Source organism: Cupressus sempervirens, chromosome 5 (genome assembly GCF_028749045.1).
Source record: "Cupressus sempervirens isolate cs-2001-9-10 chromosome 5, ASM2874904v1, whole genome shotgun sequence".
NCBI lineage: Eukaryota > Viridiplantae > Streptophyta > Pinopsida > Cupressales > Cupressaceae > Cupressus > Cupressus sempervirens.
In genome coordinates, this window is record NC_143122.1 from 443,957,713 (window position 1) to 443,980,842 (window position 23,130).

Genomic DNA, 23,130 nt, shown 5'->3' on the forward strand with positions numbered 1-23,130 from the left:
ATAACAGATATTTTTTAGCATAGACATATGCTCATTTTAGAGGCAAAATTGGAATATGTCTTCCTATTCTCAATTCCGATTGAGCTTACCAAACAGCGAATATAAAACATATTTTAATTCCGTTTTCCTATTCCACTCATATTCCAGCAACCAAATGGGGCCTTAGGGTTTCGAGACGGGAAATATCTAGAGGGTTTCATTTAAAAAGAAAATATTACAAAACCCTAATCCGACCGCAAGGCAACCTTTCGTTTTCCTCGTATTGTAGACTTCTCTGCGTTTGGTTTCTCAGGGATTGCAGGTTTGGTTCAGCCATGGCGACAGCGTGCACGGTGAAAGATGTTTCTCCTCACGAGTTTATCCCTACCTACGCTGCACATCTTAAGCGATCTGGAAAGGTAGCTTATGGTTTTGAAAAAATTATTGTTCGTCTCCCAAATTCTTGTTTTAACAAGTTGAATGTCCTGAAAGTTGTTTTATTAAAGAAACCTGAAATGAAAGTTTGCAGATTGAGTTGCCACACTGGACAGATATTGTAAAGACAGCCACATTTAAGGAACTCGCGCCTTATGATTCTGATTGGTACTATGTTAGGGCAGGTACGGTTTTTGGAATTTCTGTAATGTATTTGAATTTGTAATGCATTAATTAGAATATTCAATTTCGTCTTGATATTCCTGGAAAGATGGCCTGCATATTATTGGCGATCTACAGGTTTATACATTCAAAATATTGGACATTTGCCTGCTCTAACTTTTAGTGCAGTTACTGGTTATTCAATTTGATTTCCACAATTTTTAATACTGCACATTAAAAAATGTACTTGACTGAGTTTTTCTGAGGGCAGGAACACGACTAATATATTCATAATGCTTAATTTGACTTGGTTTCTGCTACATTTGTTTCATGGCCAATTAATCATATTTAACTTCTGAGTGACAGCATCAATGGCAAGGAAAATCTATTTGAACCAAGGAATCGGAGTTGGGGGTTTTCGAAAGATATATGGTGGTCGTAGAAGGAATGGTGTTGCTCCACCACATTTCTGTAAAAGCAGTGGGTCTATTGCTCGACACATACTCCAGCAATTGGAGAAAATCGGTATTGTTGAGATTCATGCAAATGGGTGAGTGTTGTCATTTGTTTTTACTTCAGTGGGCTTATTTGTACTTGTACCTTGAATGTGCTGTTCTGTGTGTTCCCAAATATTTTGACATGTAAATATGTTTTGCATTTCAGTGGACGACGCATCACTTCCAACGGTCAAAGGGATCTTGACCAGGTTGCTGGTCGGATTGCAGTTGCTGCACCTTGAGCATTTTGTAATTGGATTTGTGATTTTTACATAGCAATTTCAGTTTTGTTTATGTTTGGTTGAAGTCTAAACAGATCTTACTAGGCTTTTAAGGCCTACATGATGCATTGCGGAACTGATTCTTGGAACAATGTTTTGAGAAAAACTGGGTTGAGGTTTAACTGTGGTAGGTTTGGTTCATGAATGCTGCGGATCAGATTATCTTAGTTTGCACACGGAGTTTTATCATGACATTGATCTATTGTCGGCTTAATGATGCTAGCTAATGTTGTTTTTAAAATTTGGGGTCTTCTGGCATTGTTGGAGCCATTTGGATGTTTATTTAGTCTTGTTGATGCTGCATTTTATAGTTATACTACACTACAAATATGAACTATTTGATCATTGTTCATGATTTGAGATCCACACTTTCAATTCGATTGGGATCTTTATTTCATAATTTTGGGGTTGCCTTGGATTATAAGTGAGCCATGTGGATTTTTATTTAGTTTTGATAGTGCTACATTTTATGGTTATACTCTGATTATTGTTTGTGATTTGGGTGTCCGCACTTTCAATTCAGTTTGTGGGATTTTGACTCGACTTAGTTTAGTTTGGGTATCTACACTTATTTTTAGTTGCATTTAAGCTTGACGGCATAAATTTTTTTCCTACTGAAACCTGGAGCTGATAGGTATTGTGTTGCACTAGGGTGAATTTGGAGTGTGATTGTTTAATAACACATTATCATTATGTGACTGATTTGACCAAAATGCTTTATGGAAATTTTGAAGTCTGATTGTTTAACACTTTATGTGACAGATTTGACCAAGCATCTCATTTGGTCTTTAGACCTTACTATGATTGCTCAGTGATCAAGAGTTGACGTTTCTTATGTGTGAAATAATCACTTGACATAGGCATGACAGTGCAAACTGTTCTAACAGTAAGACTATGTTTTTCATCTTGATTGTTAGACTTTGGGGGTTTTTTGTTCATCAGTTGTAGTTTTTCATGCCCTACTTTGCAATAATCTTGAATGGTAGTTGATATCTCTTGCTGGGAAATTGAGCCATTGCATATTTGTCCTGTTTATTTCTTATTTCAGTAGAGCTTCCATTAGTTTTCAACTTCTGGAAGCAGATGCTGGATGGGGGAATTTGTTTTTGGGGATATATATGCATGTGTGTATATATATATATATATATATATATATATATATATATATATATATATATATATATATATATATATATATATATATATATACACACACGTGCGTGTGTATATATATACACTCACTATATATATATACACACACACACAGAGTTATACTTTGTATTTGTATATACAGTTATACAATGTATATGCATATGTATAACGTTGATTCTCCTGATGCTGTATCACTTGGGGTTGGGGTGATTTTTGTTGTTGGAGAACTGATGTTGTTTTGTTCTGTTGAAAGATCTGCACTGCCTGTTGTTGCATAAGCAATTGCCAATTTTGAATACTTTGTTTCTGATAATCCTACTGACTGAGGAATAACTCGGGAAGTTATTTGCTGCTGCTTTATTTGGTTTAATATGAGTGATTGAAGATCACATGATGCAGAAGATGCCTGCAATTGGGGCAAACCTGCAATTTGTTGATTTTGTTGAGGATTTACAGCCTGCGAATTTGAAGTTGAAAGTGATTGCTGCATGTCATGGCATATGGGTGCCTGTGGGTGGCATCCACAAGGCATCCGTCTGCCTCCAGGCTTCTGCATGTATCAGCTTCTGTCCCCAATGTTTCCCAGCCAGTATTGGTATCTTTGAGATCTCAATAGTTTCTGGGGGTTTCAGGAATTTTATTTGTTGCTTCTTGACATGCAAGGCTTTGCAATTCTTACCTTTGGGTTATGCAAATGGCAACATCAGACGTTTCATTCAAGGGAGTCGTTGCTCATTAGGGAAAAACACTAATAGTCCAGGAAAGGCAGGGTTACCTTGATGGGCACAGGTACTTGGTCTACAAATTCATCTATGGAGGAGATTTATAATACCAACTTTATTTATACAGAAAATTGTTTTAATATATTATATTTATTCTCTACATCCTCAAAATAGAAAAACATGCTTAGTAATGTTTGAGGAACATTCAAATAAAAAAGAGAACTCTTTCCTGATTTTGAAGGCTTCAAGTTGCCATTGGAATTGCCAAGGTAGGTCATTATATGCATCATGATACCAAGATGTGTGGTGTATTGGTTTATACCCTCCAGTGTTCTTTCTATATCTAGGAAACAACCAAGGCAACGTAGAAACATAACTGCATATCATTGTTTACCTTCTTTGGAGACCTGCTAAATTACAGTAAAATACAGCTACAACAAATGTTATGCAAAATTTGTGTAACTCGTTTTTGAAGTGAAAGCAGCTTGGCTTTCTATTTACAGTTGCACCAATTCTTTATCTGTACTTCTGTTGCATAATCAAGTATCAATGCTCAAAAATATTTATCCAATCCGTATGTATGAATATGTCACCATCTTGAACTGAATATATGCTTAGTAAGGTATACTCGTGGAGATCTATTATTCTGCTTTATAGAATGATCGAATATTGAGTCAATCTCAAAATACTAATTTTTTTTCAAGCAATTTTATGCAGAGCTCTGTTTTTCTAATACTCTTCCACTGATGCTCCATTTTGTCAAAATCCCCATCCATTGAATGGTCTATTTTTACCACACATTGAATTTGTCAAGCTAACTTCAGTCTAGACAGATAGTTTGCAGGAGCACTTGCCTCTCGATTATCAATCTACAGCCTTGAACTCTAAAAGCGAAATTAACAAGGCATGCATATTGACAAAGGAAAATCTAGTAGCCTTCAACTCTAAAAGCGAAATTAACAAGGCATGCATATTGACAAAGGAAAATCTAGTACATTTACTGTCATGTCCCCAAATTTTTGGTGACAGTTCGATTTAATTAATTTAATTAATGGTTGTCCAAGGACGACTAATTAGTTATTTTAATTAAATAAATAAATATTAAAAGATGACCTTGTATTTAATAAAGTGACTTGGAAAATATTTAATAAAGTCACTTGAGGGATAAGATCAAAAATGTTCTAGAAGTCTCTGGAGAGGATGGAGGAAAAAGAATAAATAGGCACCTCGGGGCTCCATTCGAAAAAGGCAGTTGGTTTATCTCTTTGTGTTTTCAGATTGTGATTCAATCACAGGTGCATTGTGAAACCGAGGGTTTCGGCAATTGTCACAGTTGGCCATTGAGAACGATAACTCTCAATTGGTACGCAATTTTGAGGGTGTGAAATATCATCCGAATTATTGCAGATTGGAGGTGACATTCAGTCATTTCATCAGGGTGATTACTTGCGGCTTAAGGCCAATTTGTAGTTTTGTTCATTGAAGGATTTGATTCAGATCCATCGGTTCTGAATGTTCAAAATAAACAGATTGAAGACCAAGATGGAAGCTAGGCGATGATGGAGTTAAGGAAGCAGCCAAGTTTGATGAATTTTCATAGACAACTCCAGAACTTCCGAAGCTGAAATCACCATTCGGACAGGCAACATTTCTCAATCACGCTCCATATCACGCACGACTAAGGGCCCAAGGTTTTAATATCAGGTGGATTAAAAGAATTCCGAAGGAATTAAACCACAAGTCAGGGATTCAATTCAGATCACCAGAGGGGTTCGATTTGCTGATGGAAGAGGAAGGATTTCTATAACACTGGCAAAATTCGAATGGATGATTCAGAATCATAATAACGCGAAACCTGGAATCCGGACCAGTCATGGTAGAAGGTTATGCATTTTGAATAGATTGATAGTTTCTTTAGAAACTCGTCTGCCCCAGTAGTGGGAATCCGTCAGTGCCACAAGTCCGTTACCAGCTTCTCTCTTGCGTAAGATAGGAAGCAAGATTTCGGTCGGCCGCACAACCTGACATCAGGCGGATCTTGCGGATTTTGTGTTAACCCGTGGCTAGGCAAACGGCGTCAATTCCGGCAGGTGTCGAAGGGTAGTGTTGTGGTCAGCGTTCCATCCGCTGAGGCGACATCAACATCGACGCGGGTTAAAGGAAGGATGCCAATCGCACAAGACCAAGGTCGCAGGCAGATGGTGATATGAAGAAGTAGGGAGATGCGAATTTCGCACAGGTCAAAAACGGCAGTTAAGTTGACGGCCATAGCAATCAGGGTGTTTTCTCATTTGCTGATGTATTTGGGAGCTTGGATTTCAAGAGGATGACGTTGAATCCTCCGAGGGAAGAAACAGTGCAGGAGGCCAGGATGTCATATACAATGGGCATTCACGTTTTCCTTCAGAAGCAACAAAAACAACTTTAGGAGCAGGTCCACCAATATTTTCTGAGGCAGAGTCTTTATTATCTCTTTTCAAGGATTGTCGGCAGGAGTTGGCACACCTTAGTCACGAGGTGGATGCAAGACTGGGCAAGCTGAAGAAGGAAGTTGTTTTTCATGATTCCAAACATTGGAAAACACTATCCGAGCTAGAAAAGGAGCGGATGGTCTATTTGAGAGTTTCAGCAGGCTAGATTCTCGCATCTCTGTCATTGGTCAGACTGCAGCAAAGATCGGTGAGCATTTACAGATATAAGCTTTGGTAGACATCCAGTTTTAGCTGCTAAATGATTTAAACCAATTTCACAGAGTGAAGATTCACAAAGAGACACCACTTATCAGAACTCGATTGCTAATTGTTTGACGAAATGTCAAACCTCTGAAGTTTTAAGAAATTTAGTGCTTAAAGAGTCAATCATCCTGTCGGGGATATTTCATTTACACCATCTATGCACAGGAGGTAACCACAGAACAATTAAATGCAGATCTAGCATAATGCTGAATAAATGAACCTCGATAATGATTAAAGAAAAAGAAAGTGATTCAACATCCTATTGCTCTAATGATAAGACGATACTTATCACGTTGGTCAGCTTTTATCTTGACCAAGGAAAATACCCAAGCTCCTCTCAGCTATGCCTATGTAATTACTAAAAAACCACCTTCAGTTATTACTATCGGTTTATCTAGGTTTTAAACTATTCTTACTTTTGGGATCTAGGTATCTAAGCTCTCCTAGTAAATATTGGCCGACTTGTTGAAATTTTATAGCGTTCTCATATCTGAATTTCGTGTTTGTGATAATGAAATTGAAAGCAAGTATTAAATTTCTTTTATGGATTTCTAGTGTTATAACAGAAAACTCAACGTGCATGATTTTATTTTACCTTCTCGACTTTTGTATAAACAGTTTTTGTGCTGTGCTTCCTTTGAAATTTGCTCTACAACATTCGCTTCTCATGCCCTGTGAAATGTCAATCTACATTTGGATACAAATGGATGACAAGAAAGAGGCTTAGACCAATTCAAACAAGGGCACAGTTGTGCTTCAGATAAGCAGAATGTAGATAGTATCTCCAGGAAAGCAACCTCTTTTTTTCATCTGATTTGATGCAACCAAATCATCAAAGCAATTTGGCAACGTCAGTCATCTTTCCTGCCCTACTCATGTAAACAGGGAAATGATTCTTCTCTCTTTCCATCACTTTACTGAGAACATGATAGTTTATGCAAATGCACATTACGCCATTCTTCTGTTTACTCAATTTGCATATGACAGAAACAAAAGGAAGCCTGCAAAGATATATATCATTTCATAGAAAGAATCTAATTTGATAGCACTACTTCACGGATTATTTTAGAGATTGTGCTTTACTCTAGTTCTAAACATGTTAAGCTAAACAGGCATAGCAGTACCCCTGACAGTAACAGAGATGCTCTCTGCAGCTCCAGTCAGAAAATCTTATGTTCAAAGTATTAATGTATACTTGCGGATGGCTTCACATCGAACAAGTTGTCTTTAGTATTTGATCACATGTTTAATACAGATGAACTGTCTGTTTCTAACCAAGATGAGACACACTATTTGTCATGGTAGCAAACTCTTTAAACACTCGTTGGAGTCACAATTGACCCCAAATTGAGTAATCTATGAGTGCAATCCAAGCAAATGATTCACTCAACATCAAAATGTGAAGGCTTCTAACTCAGTTTAAACTCCTTTATTTTTTCTCACTGCCCTCAGACTTGTCAATGCACATGACCACCTAACTAGAGAAAGTGAATTTTCTGGTAAGGGTTTATGCTCAGCGATTTGAGTTTGTATCAGTGTATCTCAGATTTTCAATGTGGGCAGAGGAACATGCACACCGAGTCTCGTGCAGCATATATGCTTCCAAGTTAAATTTCAGGTCTCAGGAGGTGGGCGAGTAACATCATGCAAAACAAATATGCTCCTGCAAGGTTCATTTAGCATCCTACATGCAAGATTCCAGGATGCCAGGACACCCAGAGGAATTTCTGGAACAGAGGGCCTCAATTTTGGGACAATGCGGTGATGGTGGCAGCGTTAGTGGGATGGGGGGTGCTGTGTACTATATAGATATAGATTTTGAAATGCTAGTTATGAAATGATGTCTTAGTATAATTTGCCAAAATGAAATACTTGAAAATAGCACAAAAATTCCAAGAGGAAAAAATAGAGCATGCCCCTGTCCTATGGATTTATGTGATTCGTCTTCAAAAAGAAATTAGCTTCCAAATTAAAGGAAGCTGTTTGTCGCGTGAATTCTAAAATTAAAATTAAAATTTATTCAATAAACTTGTTTGGTGGGAAAATGAAGTGTAGGTTGTTAACAAATGGCAGAATTCTTCCTTGAGTCGGCGGGGCTAAATCCTAGCCCCACCCCTTTTTAACCCATTCAAATTGAGAGGGCTAAAAATTTGGGGCTCCTAATTTGTAGGAAAAGATTCTAATTAAACCTTTAGGGCCTGACCTTTGCAACTTAGAGCATATCCAATATATCCAATATTAACATTCAAAAATCAAAATTCAAATACAAAATCAAGTACTTTCCACAATGTCATGGTAGAAGAATGGCAGCGGTGGGGGGTACTTGGATGCTCTGAGTACTCGGTGCAAGGACATCCTGGGGGTTATTTGGATGCTCTGAGTACCCGGTGCAAGGACATCCTGGGGGGGATGGAGTCCCGGGGGTTCACTGTACATAAGTGATCTTTTGCACACGTGAAAGGTACATGATCTGAGAGATTGCAGATGTAAAAGGTACATGATCTGGTAAAGAAGCTCTCACACCATCAACATAAAAATGGTTAAGCAGCCAGAGTTGATCCTGCTGTAATTTAAAAGGAAAGGTGCTGATTAGCAGATTTATAATTTATGGCTAGGTTTGCTGGATCTGTTTGGCTGGGGTAAAACTGCATGGCAACCTCTTTTACCTAGTAATATGAATAAGTTTCCATGTGAACAAGTTTTTTCCCAGTGAATTTGGCTTTCAAATTATTAGAGGTATGGTTTTGTCGAAGGGCCTTAGTCGCAGAGAATGCCATGCTCTTTTTAACAAAAGCTTGCTTTTCATATTTTTCATCTTATCCTGTAGGGGAAGAGCTGCAGGTCCATCCCCTCTGATTAAGATTACTCATTCCTCTTAATTTTTGTATATCTTCTCTGGATTTTTTTAAATTGAGATGGATCCATCAAATGGAGTGGCAGGAGAAATTTGGTTGAAATTAAGCAATGTTTAATGGAAATAGCATAGTGACTATGAAAATGTGGCATTTCAATGTAGACATTGAGTTGTTAGAGGACATGCATCTGCTTCTTATCCAGGTACACTTAGAAATGGTAAGACATTTGGTGGCATAAGTATGAAATGCTGCAGAATGCAAACTAAATTCTCCGAATAAGGAGCATATGGCGGTATAAAAGCAACCTATTTCTTTGGTACCTGCGGTAAAGATGTTAAACTCTTTAGGAGCTAGTATGCACTATTGCGGTGCTAACATTTTCTAGGGTCTATAGTTACTGCAATATCTTAAAATAAATCTTCTGGAGTTGAAAGTTTGCAGAATGTAAACAAGGATGCACAACATTTAAGTTTCTTGTATTGTGTAATTTAGTTGTAGTAAAAGTACTAAGTATTGGTAAAGTAAATGTTAAATGTCAAATTAAATGAGTAAGTTGTTAACATAATATTAGTGATGAGTCCATTGAGGTCTATAGATAATACTACTATATAGAGTTCTTAAGAGAAATTAAAAGAAAGCATAGATTTGAAAATAGTTTTTGTTCTTAATTCATTGATAATCTTCATACATCAAAATTATCACATAATATTTTAAAACAAATCACAACTCTAAAGGAAGAGACAGCATGTAATAGTACCAAATTTTGGAATAAAGAACAAAATAACTTAGAATAAATAAATATAAAACAGGCAAATCCAATAAATTATGCAATATTATTAATATCTTCTGAAAAACAAGAATTAAATGATAATCTATATACTCTTAACTACAGTGCTAGCATGGTGCATGCTAAGACTCACGTTGATGTAATCTTCTTGCATTGATTAAAGAAAAGGTCCCAAAATCAATAACATGCATTTTGTCTCATATTTTTAGTTTAAAAAAATGTCTCATAGATTCCATATTTGTTGATGACCGATGTCATCGTTTATGATTTATAATACAATCAATTTCAGTTAGGCCTATTTTGAGAAACACCTAGTAACTTGTCTAAATAAGTAAGCAATATCTGCCATAAAATACTAGTAGAAACAAATGAATTAAAACTATGGTTGCAGGTTTACATCACCACCTTTGAAATTGCTGCTAGAAATTCATGTCACCTTTGAAATCATATTGCCTCCAAAATGGTTGCTGATGAAATAGAGAATAAAAAATGTTTGTTGATAAAAAAAGAAATGACTAGAGAAAATTATATCCATATATTGCTAAAAACTAGAAGACTCCATAAATAGTGCTAATTGGAAGACTTTATAGAGGAATATGTAAATAAAATAAAGAGTTAATGAGCATAGAAAAATCATATGCATATATAGTTAATAACTAGAAGACTCCAAATAGTGCTAATTGGAAGACTCTAGAGGAATATTTAAAAGATTTTTTAAAATCTTGCGGTGAATGTTTAATCTTATTTTATCATTTGTCTTGTTAGATAAGTTTAGGAAAAAAATGTACTTTTATTATTAACATATTTTAAAAATAAATAAGACAACATATAATTGTATGTATTTGTTAAAATATGATTATTTAAAAAGCAACCAATATATTTTCATTCTTGTTGGCTGAGACTTTAACTTTTAAAAAGGTGACTAATTAATTGTGAAAGTTGATTGATTATACTTTGATATTCAATTGACATTAGTATCATGTCAAATATAAATAATGTCAAAGTTCATAATAATAATAATAAAATTTTGTGCCAAAATTTATAATAATAAATAGAAAGATATAAAGTTTACAAGATGGACAAAAGCTAAAAGCCAAACTCATATGACTGTAGCACACTTTCACCATTAGAATTAGAGATAAATATGTTTAGTAGTTATTTTTTTTATGAATGTAATAATTTCCTCCCTAGACAGAAACTAATAAACAAGAACAAAGAAGAATAAAAAGAAACACCCCAACTTAGAGACTCTGAAAAGAGTACTTTGTAATAAACTTTGAAAATCTAAAATATCTTTACAAAATAGTTGATTTTAAATTGAGTCTTCATATGCATAGAAAAGATTGTGTTATCTTTATAGTCTATGAAGTTGTCTTTGATAATGTTGAAGGGTTGGGATCTCATTATTCAAGCCCCAAGAATATAATTTAAGAGATTTAAAAATTGAATAAATTTTCATGTATACCTATCTTCATCTATTTCATTTTGATATTTGGTACATATGTTGGCAGCACAAATCTCAGATTTTTACAATACTAATAATGCAGTACATCAAAGTTTAAGTTTATAATTTCATTAATTGTATTAGATTCAATGTTAATTTATTAATAGTTAACTCAAAGATTGAAAATGTAATTGACATCACCAAATTGATGGATAGTAGTATTGCAACAATGAATTTTTTGAAGTAAAACATTGAGTTTACAATATATAACGATTTAGATTTTAAAGAGTACTCTGAATAATGGAAATAATAAAACAAGTTTGCAATTGGAAAACTATGTATTTTCTATATTTATCACTTTGAAACGACTTCCAAGACATCTGTCATCAAGCAACAATGTCTTGAGTGCAGTCCAACAAATAATTATGCTAAGTGCTCTCTCTCTCTCTCTCTCTCTCTCTCTCTCTCTCTCTCTCTCTCTCTCTCTCTCTCTCTCACACACACACACACACACACACGTGCGCGCGCGCGCGCACACACACACACACAACACTTAAAGTAAGCGAATATGTTCCAACAATAGTAAATAAATGTTTGTTTCTCATGTGGCAAACCTTGTTTGAGTTGCTGGCAACACAAGTTTAGTGTAGGTGTGAGTCAGAGTTTTAGTTTGAATCAATTTCTAGTTGTAGGTATGTTTGGGTTAGGTGTCCATAAGCTTCAGTTAGTTGTCAAGTTTATATGTGTTGTCAATCATTGAGTAGTTTGTTGTCAATCCAATTAGTAGTCATTTAGGAATGTTGATGTGTCAAGCTATTAGATAAATTTGCATCTATTATTCAATAAAATAAGATGAAAGTTCTTTCTTTCTCTGTTTTGTTTCTGTTGTTCTATTTTTCCATATGATATCCGAGCCATCTTCTTCTGAAAAGAAGTTGCTATTGTGAGAATGTAAGTCTAGTGCTACTACAAATTTTGTTGTTGTGGAACATTGAAATATCTTCATATTTTTATTTTAGAAATTCTGAAAATGGATACGCCTCTAGAAAAATATAATGCTCAAAATTTTCATACATGGAAAGTGAAAATGTAAATGCAACTGGTGGATAAAAGTTTGTGGGGCATAGTTAAACATTGAAATAGTACCTACAAATGCTTAAAAAAAGATTGATTGGGAAAGTGGAGATGAGAAAGGTAAGTCTATTATTGGTCTTTCTCTTTCAGATTCAAAACTACATTATGTTGATTTAGAGAAACCATCTAAACAAATTTGGGATGGACTACCTAAGTTTTTTGGAGCAAAAGTAGCAAATGCAAAACTTTCTTTAAACTTGTAGCTATTTAGTTTTAAAATGTCAAATGAAATTACTATGTCTAACCACTTTAGTAATTTGAGATCTCTAATCAAATAACTAGCTAAAGTTGGTGTTGTAATTGATAAAGATGATGCTAAAGTTATCTTGCTAAATAGTTTGCCTTCAAAATATAGCAATATTGTTTTTACTCTCAGTCAAATCTCTTCATAGACTTTGAAAGATGTGATTTCAACACTCTTGGTTGAAGAAGAGAGAACAATTACTAGGGATTCAAGAGAAAATACTCAACTCATTCATGCATTATACTCAAAGAACAATATGGGAAAGATAATGTATGGTAAAAATGAAACTAAATGTTTCTATTGTAAAAAGATGGGACATATTGCAATCAATTGTATATTTTGTGCAAATGACCTTCTCAACGGTAAAATTAAAGAATCAACAAATATAGTAGTTCATGCTAAATGACTCGATGTTGTTGGTGACGATGACATCATTGAAAATGAAGAACTTGTTTAATTTTGAAGAAGTCCATGCTCTGAAAATAGGATAGAATGTAGTAGAGGCTAGATGGATGCTCAAATAGTCTGAGGTGCTATAGGATTGGAGAAACTATACCTTTACGAGGGTTATGGGACACACATATGTGGACTGTTGTCCAATAGTTCAGGAGGATCTAAAAATTTGGAAGCTTGGCATCATACCTTTATGAGGGTTAAGAGGCATTTCATGTGGAGATGGTTTGTCTAATGGTGTTTCGAAGCTGGATGATAGTTGTATGACTATAGCAGTAGTTCGAACCAACTAGAGAAAGTTTTACTCCTCTATGACCTATTCTCAAAGTACAATTTCTACATAATGTTTTCTTTAGTTGTCATATTAAGTGGGGGTGTTGGACTTGATGTTCCAACAATAGTAATTAAATGGATTTTTCTCATGTGGCAAACCTTGTTTGAGTTGCTGGCAACACAAGTTCAATTTAGGTGCGAGTCAAAGAGTTTTAGCTTGAATCAATTTCTTGTTGTAGATGTGTTTGAGTCAGGTGTCCATAAGTTTCAGCTAGTTGTCAAGTTTATGTGTGTTTAGTCAATCATTAAGTAGTTTGTCATCAATCTAATTAGCAACCATTTTAGGAATATTGGTGGGTCAAGCTATTGTATAAATATGCATCTATTATTCAATTAAATAAGCTAGAAGTTCTTTCTATCTATGTTTTGTTTCTACTTTTCTATTTTTCCAATACCTATATCTCCATCCCTACCCCTCCCCCCCCCTCTCTTTCCCTTTATCCATGTATATCTCTCTCCTCATCCCTTTATCTCTTCATATATCCTTTATCTATATCTCATCCACTTCGACATCTCCATATATTGAGCTGTCTCTTTCTCTCTATTTGTCACCTCTTGTATATCTCTATCTCTTCTCTATTTTTCCATCTCCTCTCTCCTTCCATTTTTCTTCCTTTTCCTTTCTCCATTGATCTATCTATTTCCCCCTTTTTCCTCTCTTTTTCTATCCAAACATCTTTGTCTTCCTCTTCTCTCTCTCTCTCTCTCTCTCTCTCTCTCTCTCTCTCTCTCTCTACATATCCATCTCCCCCTCCCACTCTTTTAAAACTTCTTTATGTCTTTGTCTTTATCTCTTCTCTTCTTCCATCTCTCGCTTTATTTGTATATTGGTATCTCTTCTTTGTCTACCCTTATATCTCTTCTTCTCTTTATATATCTTAATTCCTGCATCTATATTTCTCTTTCCATCTCTCCCTCTCTTCCTCTATATGTTTATCTCTTCCATCTCCATCTTTCTCTTAATTCTCTATTTATCTTTTCGTATTCTCTCCACAACTATTCTTCCATCTCCATCTCTATCTTCCTCTCTATCTCTATCCCCATCTCTATCTCCCTCTTTCTCCCTATTGCAAACATAACATGAGCATGTTGGTGATCAATTTTGATTATTTTTTTCTATATAAAGGTTTTATTTTGGTGGAGTTTCAATTTCTACAAGGGTATGTATAGTTGATTTTAAGCTATTACTTCTCCATTGAGACATTTGTTGCACGAATGACATTTTCTATTTCACCTAATGTACCATACAAATGCATATAACAAATAGGCCAAATCATTCTATAATTGACCTTCCACACCTCTTTGGCATACCCATTGTACACCAAATTGAAAGCCTTTGATTTTTCTTCTTCTGAATGCAAAGCTGATGAGTATTGTGAAAATGCCTTATGGAAAATGTGATTCTGGGACTAATTCGACGAAACATCTCATCTCCCTTTAGACCTTGCTATCATTGCTCTGTTTAGTAGCTATTGGTCAAGAACCTTGGGATACCAATTGTTATGTGTCCCCTAAAGTGAATACAGGGTTTTCTAGGTGCAAGTATTATGTTATCTATTGTTATCCAATCTCTGGATTAAATATAATGGCAAATTGGATTACATTGGGAAGTAAAGGCCAAGAAACAAATTTTAGCTGGATGACTAATATCATATATCGAGTGTTTGGTAACTTGTGAACCAAGTAATAGACCAAATTGATATTAATTGGAGCCTCCATTATTTCAAGAGTTAAATAGGTCAAATTAATCAGTTGGTTAAACCATAAGGATGATAATGTGGTTTATGAGTTGTTAACAAAGTAAAAGTTTAATCTTCTTTCATGGTAGCCTAGTTGGGTGTTACAACAATGAAGTAGGTACTTACATACATCTCGTAAAGAAGGAAGATCAAGGAGGTAACAATTATATAAAGCAAGGTAATTAGGTGATCTAGAGGTGAGACTAAATATAATTGAAGTAATGGACAAGAGTACCAATAACAAGTAAGATGCTTTTAGTGATTTTTTTAGTTGAGGATATGATGGGGCAAGCTATCCTATTTTTCTGTCAAACTCAATTTACACTACCAATTTTTTTAATCTATTTTGTAACTTGAAGGTCAAGTGTTTGATTGGTAGGCTATGGTAGTAAATGTTTGAATATCATTAGAATGAGGGCTGCAGGATAGGTACAATCAACTAGAAAATCACTAAGGAGAGCCAGGATTGATTTGTGATCGACATTGATCACTTATGTAGGACTAATCCTCAAGAAATTGATTATTTAGCCCCCAAAAACAAGAAACGACTATTTGTTTGTTGACTTATATTCCAAGGTTTTTTTTGCCAAGCTCAATTACTAGCTTGGAATTTTTCTCAAGGGAATGCGGTTGCACATCAATGATTTGCTAGTCCATAAGCTACTTGTAAATTTATTAGGGTAACTACTCTACAACAAACATATTTCGAGATTGTAGAAGTTGTCTTAACCCTCTAAAACCAACTCAATAGCAAAGAAGACTGTTAATGACAAATCAACCTTGTGTCTTTTTCTATGGTTGGATAGTCTAAGAAAAATGATAGGCCTTTCCTATCATGTTGACTTGGACAATGTTATGCAACATCCAAAATTGCTGTTTATTGTAATCAATAGTTAAGCTAATAGTCTTGTATACCTTCAACGATGTTCTTAAACAACTATTATTTTATTTCTAATATTAATTAACTTTTGTAGCTTAAGTAAAAGATTCCATAAAATATTTTTACCTTCATTGCTATTTGTGATCAAAATAATTACATTTTTTACGAGTTATATGATAACTATGTATGGATTAATTTTCATTCAAAGTATTTGTTAAAGGTGAAAGTGGGTTGAATGCATAGCATGTCTATTGATTTCACACTAGATATAGTTGTAAAAGTTAGAACTTGTATCTTGATTGTGCCAATATCCACTACTTTTTGTAGTGTGAGCTCTTAAGATTTGTGTATAGTGATAGTCCATGACATGGTGATTGGAAGTTGTCTCAAGCTACCTAGAGTGATAGGCACTATGAGCACACATTTAGGATCTTCATGGTTCATTACAGCCTATTGCATATAAATAGGTTATAGATAGTGAGAGGTGAAAAATAATGAGAGGGATAAAATAAGATAAAGACAGAGAGGAATAAATAAATATCTATATATTTGATTTCTCTATCCTCTGAACTATCATGAATGAATGAAATGGATAGCTTAGCTATTTGAAATAAACAATTCAAAATTGGATCTCTCTCTCTCTCTCTCTCTCTCTCTCTCTCTCTAACATGTGTATATATATTTGCATCTCTATTTCTATTTATCCATGTATCCATTTTTTTTCTATCCTACTAATAGATATGTTTGTGTGAAATTTATATTCCAAGCTACTAACTCCTGATTTGACAAGATTTAAACAACCTTTTGAAGTTACACATAATACTTAGAAGTTAGCCAAAAAACCATTATAAGTATTCCAAGGGAAAATCAAAAGGGCCAACTATTAAGACTATTTTAGTCTTATTCCCTTTGAATTCTGCAGGATTTAGGCAAGTGTATGTTGGAATTTATAAGTCTTCCGCATATTTATAAATTCTTGGTATAAATTCCAATATAATGGATGAATGCCTGTGATACTTCTAATTCAAGGACTGAAGAAGTGATGCAAGACAACTAATTCCTCAAACCCCAAGACTCCTTAAATCACGTACATGCTATTTTTTCGAATGCAATACTACAAAGGTTTTTAGTTTGATTGATTAATTTTTCTCTATATAGTTCATCTAGATTTTACCAATTCTAAACATGATCAGTGCCTTATCCATTTAGGATATTACTCACAAAACTTTGACACATAATATAAGATCTACCCTATCACTTGTGAAAAGGAAAACAATACTCAATCTAAAATCTCATTCTTATCATAATCTTCTTTTGGCAACTCTCGATTCTCCCAATTCACATCAAGCATTTACATAATCCATTAGTTTATCAACAAAATATGAACTAAGATATAATCCAAAGTGGATCATAATCGAGATTGAAAAGTCTTTGTCATCACATCCCATAAAATTAAAAGGAACACAAGATCCAAATTAAGTAACCAGCCTGTAAGTCTTTGTATTATCTTCTTTTAAAACATATACAATTCAATATCAACTCTTATGAGAAAGCTCATATAGACTTAGTAACCTATCTTTTTGTATTTTCATTAATGACACTTCTGGAACAACATAACTATATAGCAATGGACCGACTCAAAACATGAAATTATGTATTCATTCAAAATGAAGAACTCAAATCCTTCTCTAGCCTTGGGAACTCACTTATATAGGGTGAGTTGCAACAAGCTTCAATATTAGAGGGAAAAAGGACAATTGTCCATGGACAAAGCATAGTTATAATTGAGACAAAATTCATTATAAACAAACTCACGAGACAATTGATCCTGAATACATGTAGCATACTCTATACTACTTGAAAGAAGTTTCATAATTTGTTTTCTAGGTATAGCCACAGTGTAAGCTATCCTATTGTGATAACTACTTTCTTCTCTTTTGATAATCATTTTCTAACATGCATCCTAACTGTCCATGCTTTCTGGTGGCACAAGAGCCTCTTTAGTTTTTTCTTTTTCAGGTTTAGTAACAATCACTTGTGCCTTTTCTTCTTTTGTTTCTTCTGTAGGTTGTGGGGCCACCTTTTCATCTTCCTAATCTTTTTTTGCTCCTTTGTCTCCACCTATGAATCATTATTTTTTGGGCCATATATTATCAACCATTCATAAAAAAACGAATCACTTGGCCAATCAAATTCAATGATCTCCTTGTTTGTCATAAGATTTTTCCATGTTCTCTTTAACTCCTTGATCTCAGGGTTGAAAGAATAAAAAAATATTTGGGCATTCACAATTTCTTCAACTGTCTTGGCAAACAAAATGTTGTCTTCTTTATTTATTATGTCATTCATTTGTGGGCCTAGAACTTCTTTCAATTCATTTCTCCATGCTTCTTTAGGTTTAATACTTGTTGGACTATCTATGACATGAGGGAAAAGGTCAAAATTTTTATTGGCATACCTGGAGAAACATCCTCTTATTTTTCTCTATAATGTTTCCCTCTTTACATCAAAATCTAGTAATTCAATTGCTTGATCATACGTTTTCTCAATGAGTGTGTTGGTATTGTTTTGGTCAATTATACTAGCACATAGGTTGACCATATCATTATCTCTACCAATCCACTTATCCAAAATTTGCCTCAGCACAAATTTATTCTTATTTAAATCAACCCACATGATCACTAGCTTAGACATTTTATAATGAAACAATGGCCAATTAACATGATCAACCAAAAATATAAGTGTATCCATGATTTTATCTTCATATCTTTGTAGCACTTCTAATTGTGCATCCTTGAGCCTAGCTTTCTCCTCCTCTATATCTTCTTTATAAGGATCTTCTAGGTGCAGAGGAGTGGTTGGTATCTTCACAATTGGCCCAGTAGGAGGAGGTGGGGCAAGGGATGATGCAATCAATTTTTGGGAAGTTTCCCCTACCTCCAACTGCCTAACTTGCTGTCCCTTACACCTAGCAAGCTCATTTTCTATCTTCATTCTTTCCCTTCTCTCTTCATTGTAAGCTGCCAAAACCTGTTCATACTTTGCATGCAATTCATCCATCATTTTCCTTTCTCTTCTTGTTGTGGCCAATGCAAATTTTTCTGTCTCACTGTTCATGAAGGCTGTGTTTCTACAACTCATTTCACAATTAAACTCTCTATCATATTAGTATCAGATTATTTAGAAGACTGTGACCTATTCCTCTTTTGTAATGACCATATGACTAATGCAACATGGTCTTCACTATATTTCATACCTTTAGATGCCCTTTTGGCTTCTTCATCATTTTTTTTACATGATGTTTATTTCTTTCCTTACCACATCAAAAACCATGGCATACACAATGTCCCAATTTGGGAGAATTTGCACTCCTGCGTCTCTTATCATCACTCTCCCTTTTTCTGGAGTAATTTTACTAAATTCTTGCACCATATCTTCTTTTATCTCATCTTTGATAACAAAGTCCTCTTTATTAGGTTGCTCTATTTGTCTTTTCTTACATCTTTCCTCAAAATCAAAAATGTTTGATCTCCAATAAAATTGAATAAATGCCCTAGACTTGATAAAATTATCATCTAACAAAAATTTATGATGATCCTGCTCAATGCAAGGGTCCAACTCTTTCCCTATGAAATCACTTACAGTTAAGTCTATAATTGGCATAGGGGACTCCTTCAACACCCTCTCCTCTAATTCAAAAGTAGTAACAAAAATGTCACCCTGGCTCTCCAAGTGCACTAGTTGCTCAACTATAAGTTGTTCATTTTAAAACCGGAGAGAGGACTGAGATGGCATATACATCTTACTTTCTGATGCAACAACTTCTCCAAATTTTCTCTTCTTTGATGCTTTCTCGGAAGAGTAGATGTCATATACCCATTTAAAGATAGAATTTTAATAATAATTAGATAATAAAATGTTATTAAATAAATAATGATAATAAAGTTATATTTATAAAACTAGGAAATCATAATTATTTAATCAATATTATTAATGAAATAATATTTCGTATGATATTTTCAATAATTAAAAAATAACAAATTTTCAAAAAGTAAATAAAGAAATAAAATAAAATACAATAGACAATATTGTAGAAAGTATGTTAACTTTCTAAATAGAATTTTATAATAAATAATAATAAACACAAATAAGTAAGTAAATAAATAATATAACATAGAATAATATAAATTAACTAAATCTAATGAAAAGTCAAGAAGGATTTAACAAATAGACATGACTCCTTAAAATTAAGATATAAAAGGGAGGAGAGTTTATCTTAGAGAGGGGAAAAAAGGAAGACGAACAAAGAGGAGTTCAAAAAGGAAAAATAGAAGAGGAAAGTAATATGAAGAAAATAAGAAAGTGACTTTTTGAAAAGGTATCAATGATATTGAAAGGATGTGAACCTTTGAAAGGGTCATAATTATGAATAGTTGCGACTCTTCAAATATATTGTGATTTTAAAGTATTGGGACTTTTCCAAAGAATTTTAGTTATGAAATGTTGTGACTTTTGAAAAAGAAGAAGGTAAGAAAGGTATGTTTATGGATTATATTTGTTTAATTATGTTTATGTATTTATTTATATTTATGAATTATACTTGTAGATAATATTGTGTTAGCTCATGGGGTTAACACCATGGATATTAATGAGACTCAAAGTATGGAGCATGTAGATATTAAGATCCCCATTGTCCGTCATGGCCAAGAATCAATGTGAACTCAAAGCATGAAGCATGTGAGATATTAAGATTTACATTGTCTTCCATGGCCAGGAATCGATATCGAAGCATGGAGCATGGAGATATTAAGATCTCCATTGTCCACCATGGCTGATAATCAATGTGCCAGAATATTTTGATGTTGTCAAGCATATGCATATGTTGTTGGCCTTGGATTGAGGATGCCCATCCAAGAAGAATCTTGAGGGGTACACTCCCAGGATGATGGCAAGGTAACTATGAGCTAAGAAGCCCGATTTGGAGATATCCTTAAGATTGGGGTTAACTTAGAGGGTAAATTAATATAGTTAGTTCTATTATTATTGTGATTCTAACATTTATTTTGTAAGTATTACTTGTCTCTAACTAATCCTATTAGTGGGGACATTATAGTGGTATCAGAGCATGATCTTGTGATTCTGTAGGGTTAAAGAGGATTTAGAAAAATAATTTATATGAAAGACTAATGTAGAAATTTAATGATTATTAGAAATGATTCAAACATATCCATGATAGCAACCTAATAATTTCAACTCAATAGAAGAAGTTATATAATTGCTTGAGGACAAGCAATTTGAGGAAGGATGGACTGTCATATCCCCATTTTAAGATATAATTTTAATAATAATTAGATAATAAATTGTTATTAAATAAATAACGATAATAAAGTTATATTTATAAAACTAGGAAATAATAATCATTTAATTGATATTATTAATGAAATAATATTTAGTATGATATTTTAAATAGTTAAAAATAATAAATTTTCAAAAAGTAAATAAAGAAATAAAATTAAATACAAGGGACAATATTGTAGAAAGTATGTTAACTTTCTAAATAGAATTTCATAATAAGTAATAATAAACACAAATACGTAAGTAAATAAATAATATAACATAGAATAATATAAATTAACTAAATCTAATGAAAAGTCAAGAGAGATTTAACAAATAGACACGACTCCTTAAAATTAAGGTATAAAAGGGAGGAGAGTTTATTTTAGAGAGGGGAAAAAGGAAGAGGAAAAGAGAGGAGTTCAAAAAGGAAAAATGGAAGAAGAAAGTAATTTGAAGAAAATAAGAAAGTGACTTTTTGAAAAGGCATCAATGATATTGAAAGAATGTGAACCTTTGAAAGGGTCATAATTATGAATAGTTGTGACTCTTCAAAAATATTGTGATCTTAAAGTATTGGGACTTTTTCAAAGGATTTTATTTATTAAATGTTGTAACTTTTCAAAAGGATTATAACTATGAAGTGATGTGACTTTTCAAAGGATTTGTATTATGAAAGGTTGTGACTCTTGAAAAAGAAGAAGGTAAGAAAGGTATGTTTATGGATTATATTTGTTTAATTATGTTTATGTATTTATTTATATTTATGAATCATACTTGTGGATAATATTGTGTTAGCTCATGGGGTTAACACCATGGATATTAATGAGACTCAAAGCATGGAGCATGGAGATATTAAGATCTTCATTATTCACCATAGTCAAGAATTAATGTGAACTTGAAGCATGGAGCACATGAGATATTAAGATCTACATTGTCCGCCATGGCCGAGAATCGATATCGAAGCATGGAGCATGGAGATATTAAGATCTCCATTGTTCGCCATGGCCGATAATCGATGTGCCAGAATATTCTGATGTTGTCAAGCATATGCATATGTCATTGGCCTTGGATAGAGGATGCCCGTCCAAGAAGAATCTTAAGGGTGAACTCCCGGGATGACGATGAGGTATCTATGAGCTAAGAAGCCTGATTTGGAGACGTCCTTAAGATTAGGGTTAACTTAGAGGGTAAAATAATATAGTTAGTTTTATTATTATTATGATTCTAACATTTATTTTGCAAGTATTACTTGTCCCTAACTAACCCTATTAGTAGGGGCATTACAATAGATCTCAGATGTGGGCCTCTTGTGTGTTGAGGAAGAGGGTGCACTGATCTCACTTATCTCTTTTCCTTTCTTAGCAATATCCTATTCCATCCTAACAATACCATACCCTGGTCTTTTCTAAATGATATATTTCCTTGGGTTTATAGTAGGAGAAAAGGCTAGTCTCCGCATTATCTCCTTAGATTGAATAGGGTACATTTTGATAATGGCTGCCCTTTTCTCATTCAACACTTCCATAATCTCATAAAAAATGTCATCAATTTGTTTACTTTGTCACCAATTTTTTTGCATCTGCTAAAGGATTATAGTCTCTGACAAAATAATTCACAAATTCAATAAATCAATAGTAGACCCTCCATTTCTCCTTTTTAACTTCTTTTTCTTGCAAGGAAAACTCATTCTTGATGATATCTTCAGGGTAATAAAATTTATGGTCATGATATTTTGCCTTGGTCCTCTTTTTGAACATTTCATGAAATCCATTAGGATCAAAAAATCTGGCACGAGATGTAGCCATCTTATAGGGGTCTAAAAATTTATATAGGAAAATCCATCCCCCCTTTGTGATCACTAACCGATGGGCTACAATAAATGTAGGGAAAATAATACCCCTAGATCTCCTTTCTAGTTCAACTTCCTATAAGTCCCTAGTTTTCCATAATATTTTTGCCAG

General features: G+C 33.9%; 1 protein-coding gene across 1 annotated transcript; it reads left to right on the plus strand.

Annotated features, from left to right (window-relative positions):
• Window positions 1-231: 231 nt before the first annotated feature.
• On the plus strand, window positions 232-1,595 carry LOC149556696 (small ribosomal subunit protein eS19y-like). The gene is made up of 4 exons (XM_089831153.1): window positions 232-398; window positions 509-599; window positions 943-1,126; window positions 1,240-1,595. Exons 1-4 carry the CDS (start codon window positions 315-317, stop codon window positions 1,313-1,315), a joined length of 435 nt encoding a protein of 144 aa, XP_089687279.1. The 5' UTR covers window positions 232-314; the 3' UTR covers window positions 1,316-1,595.
• Window positions 1,596-23,130: the final 21,535 nt, after the last annotated feature.

Coding starts and splice junctions, on each gene's coding strand:
- LOC149556696 (XM_089831153.1), top strand. CDS start 315: ATGGCGACAGCGTGCACGGTGAAAGATGTTTCTCCTCACGAGTTTATC. Junction 399..508: donor ATCTTAAGCGATCTGGAAAG/GTAGCTTATGGT, acceptor GAAAGTTTGCAG/ATTGAGTTGCCACACTGGAC. Junction 600..942: donor TTGGTACTATGTTAGGGCAG/GTACGGTTTTTG, acceptor TCTGAGTGACAG/CATCAATGGCAAGGAAAATC.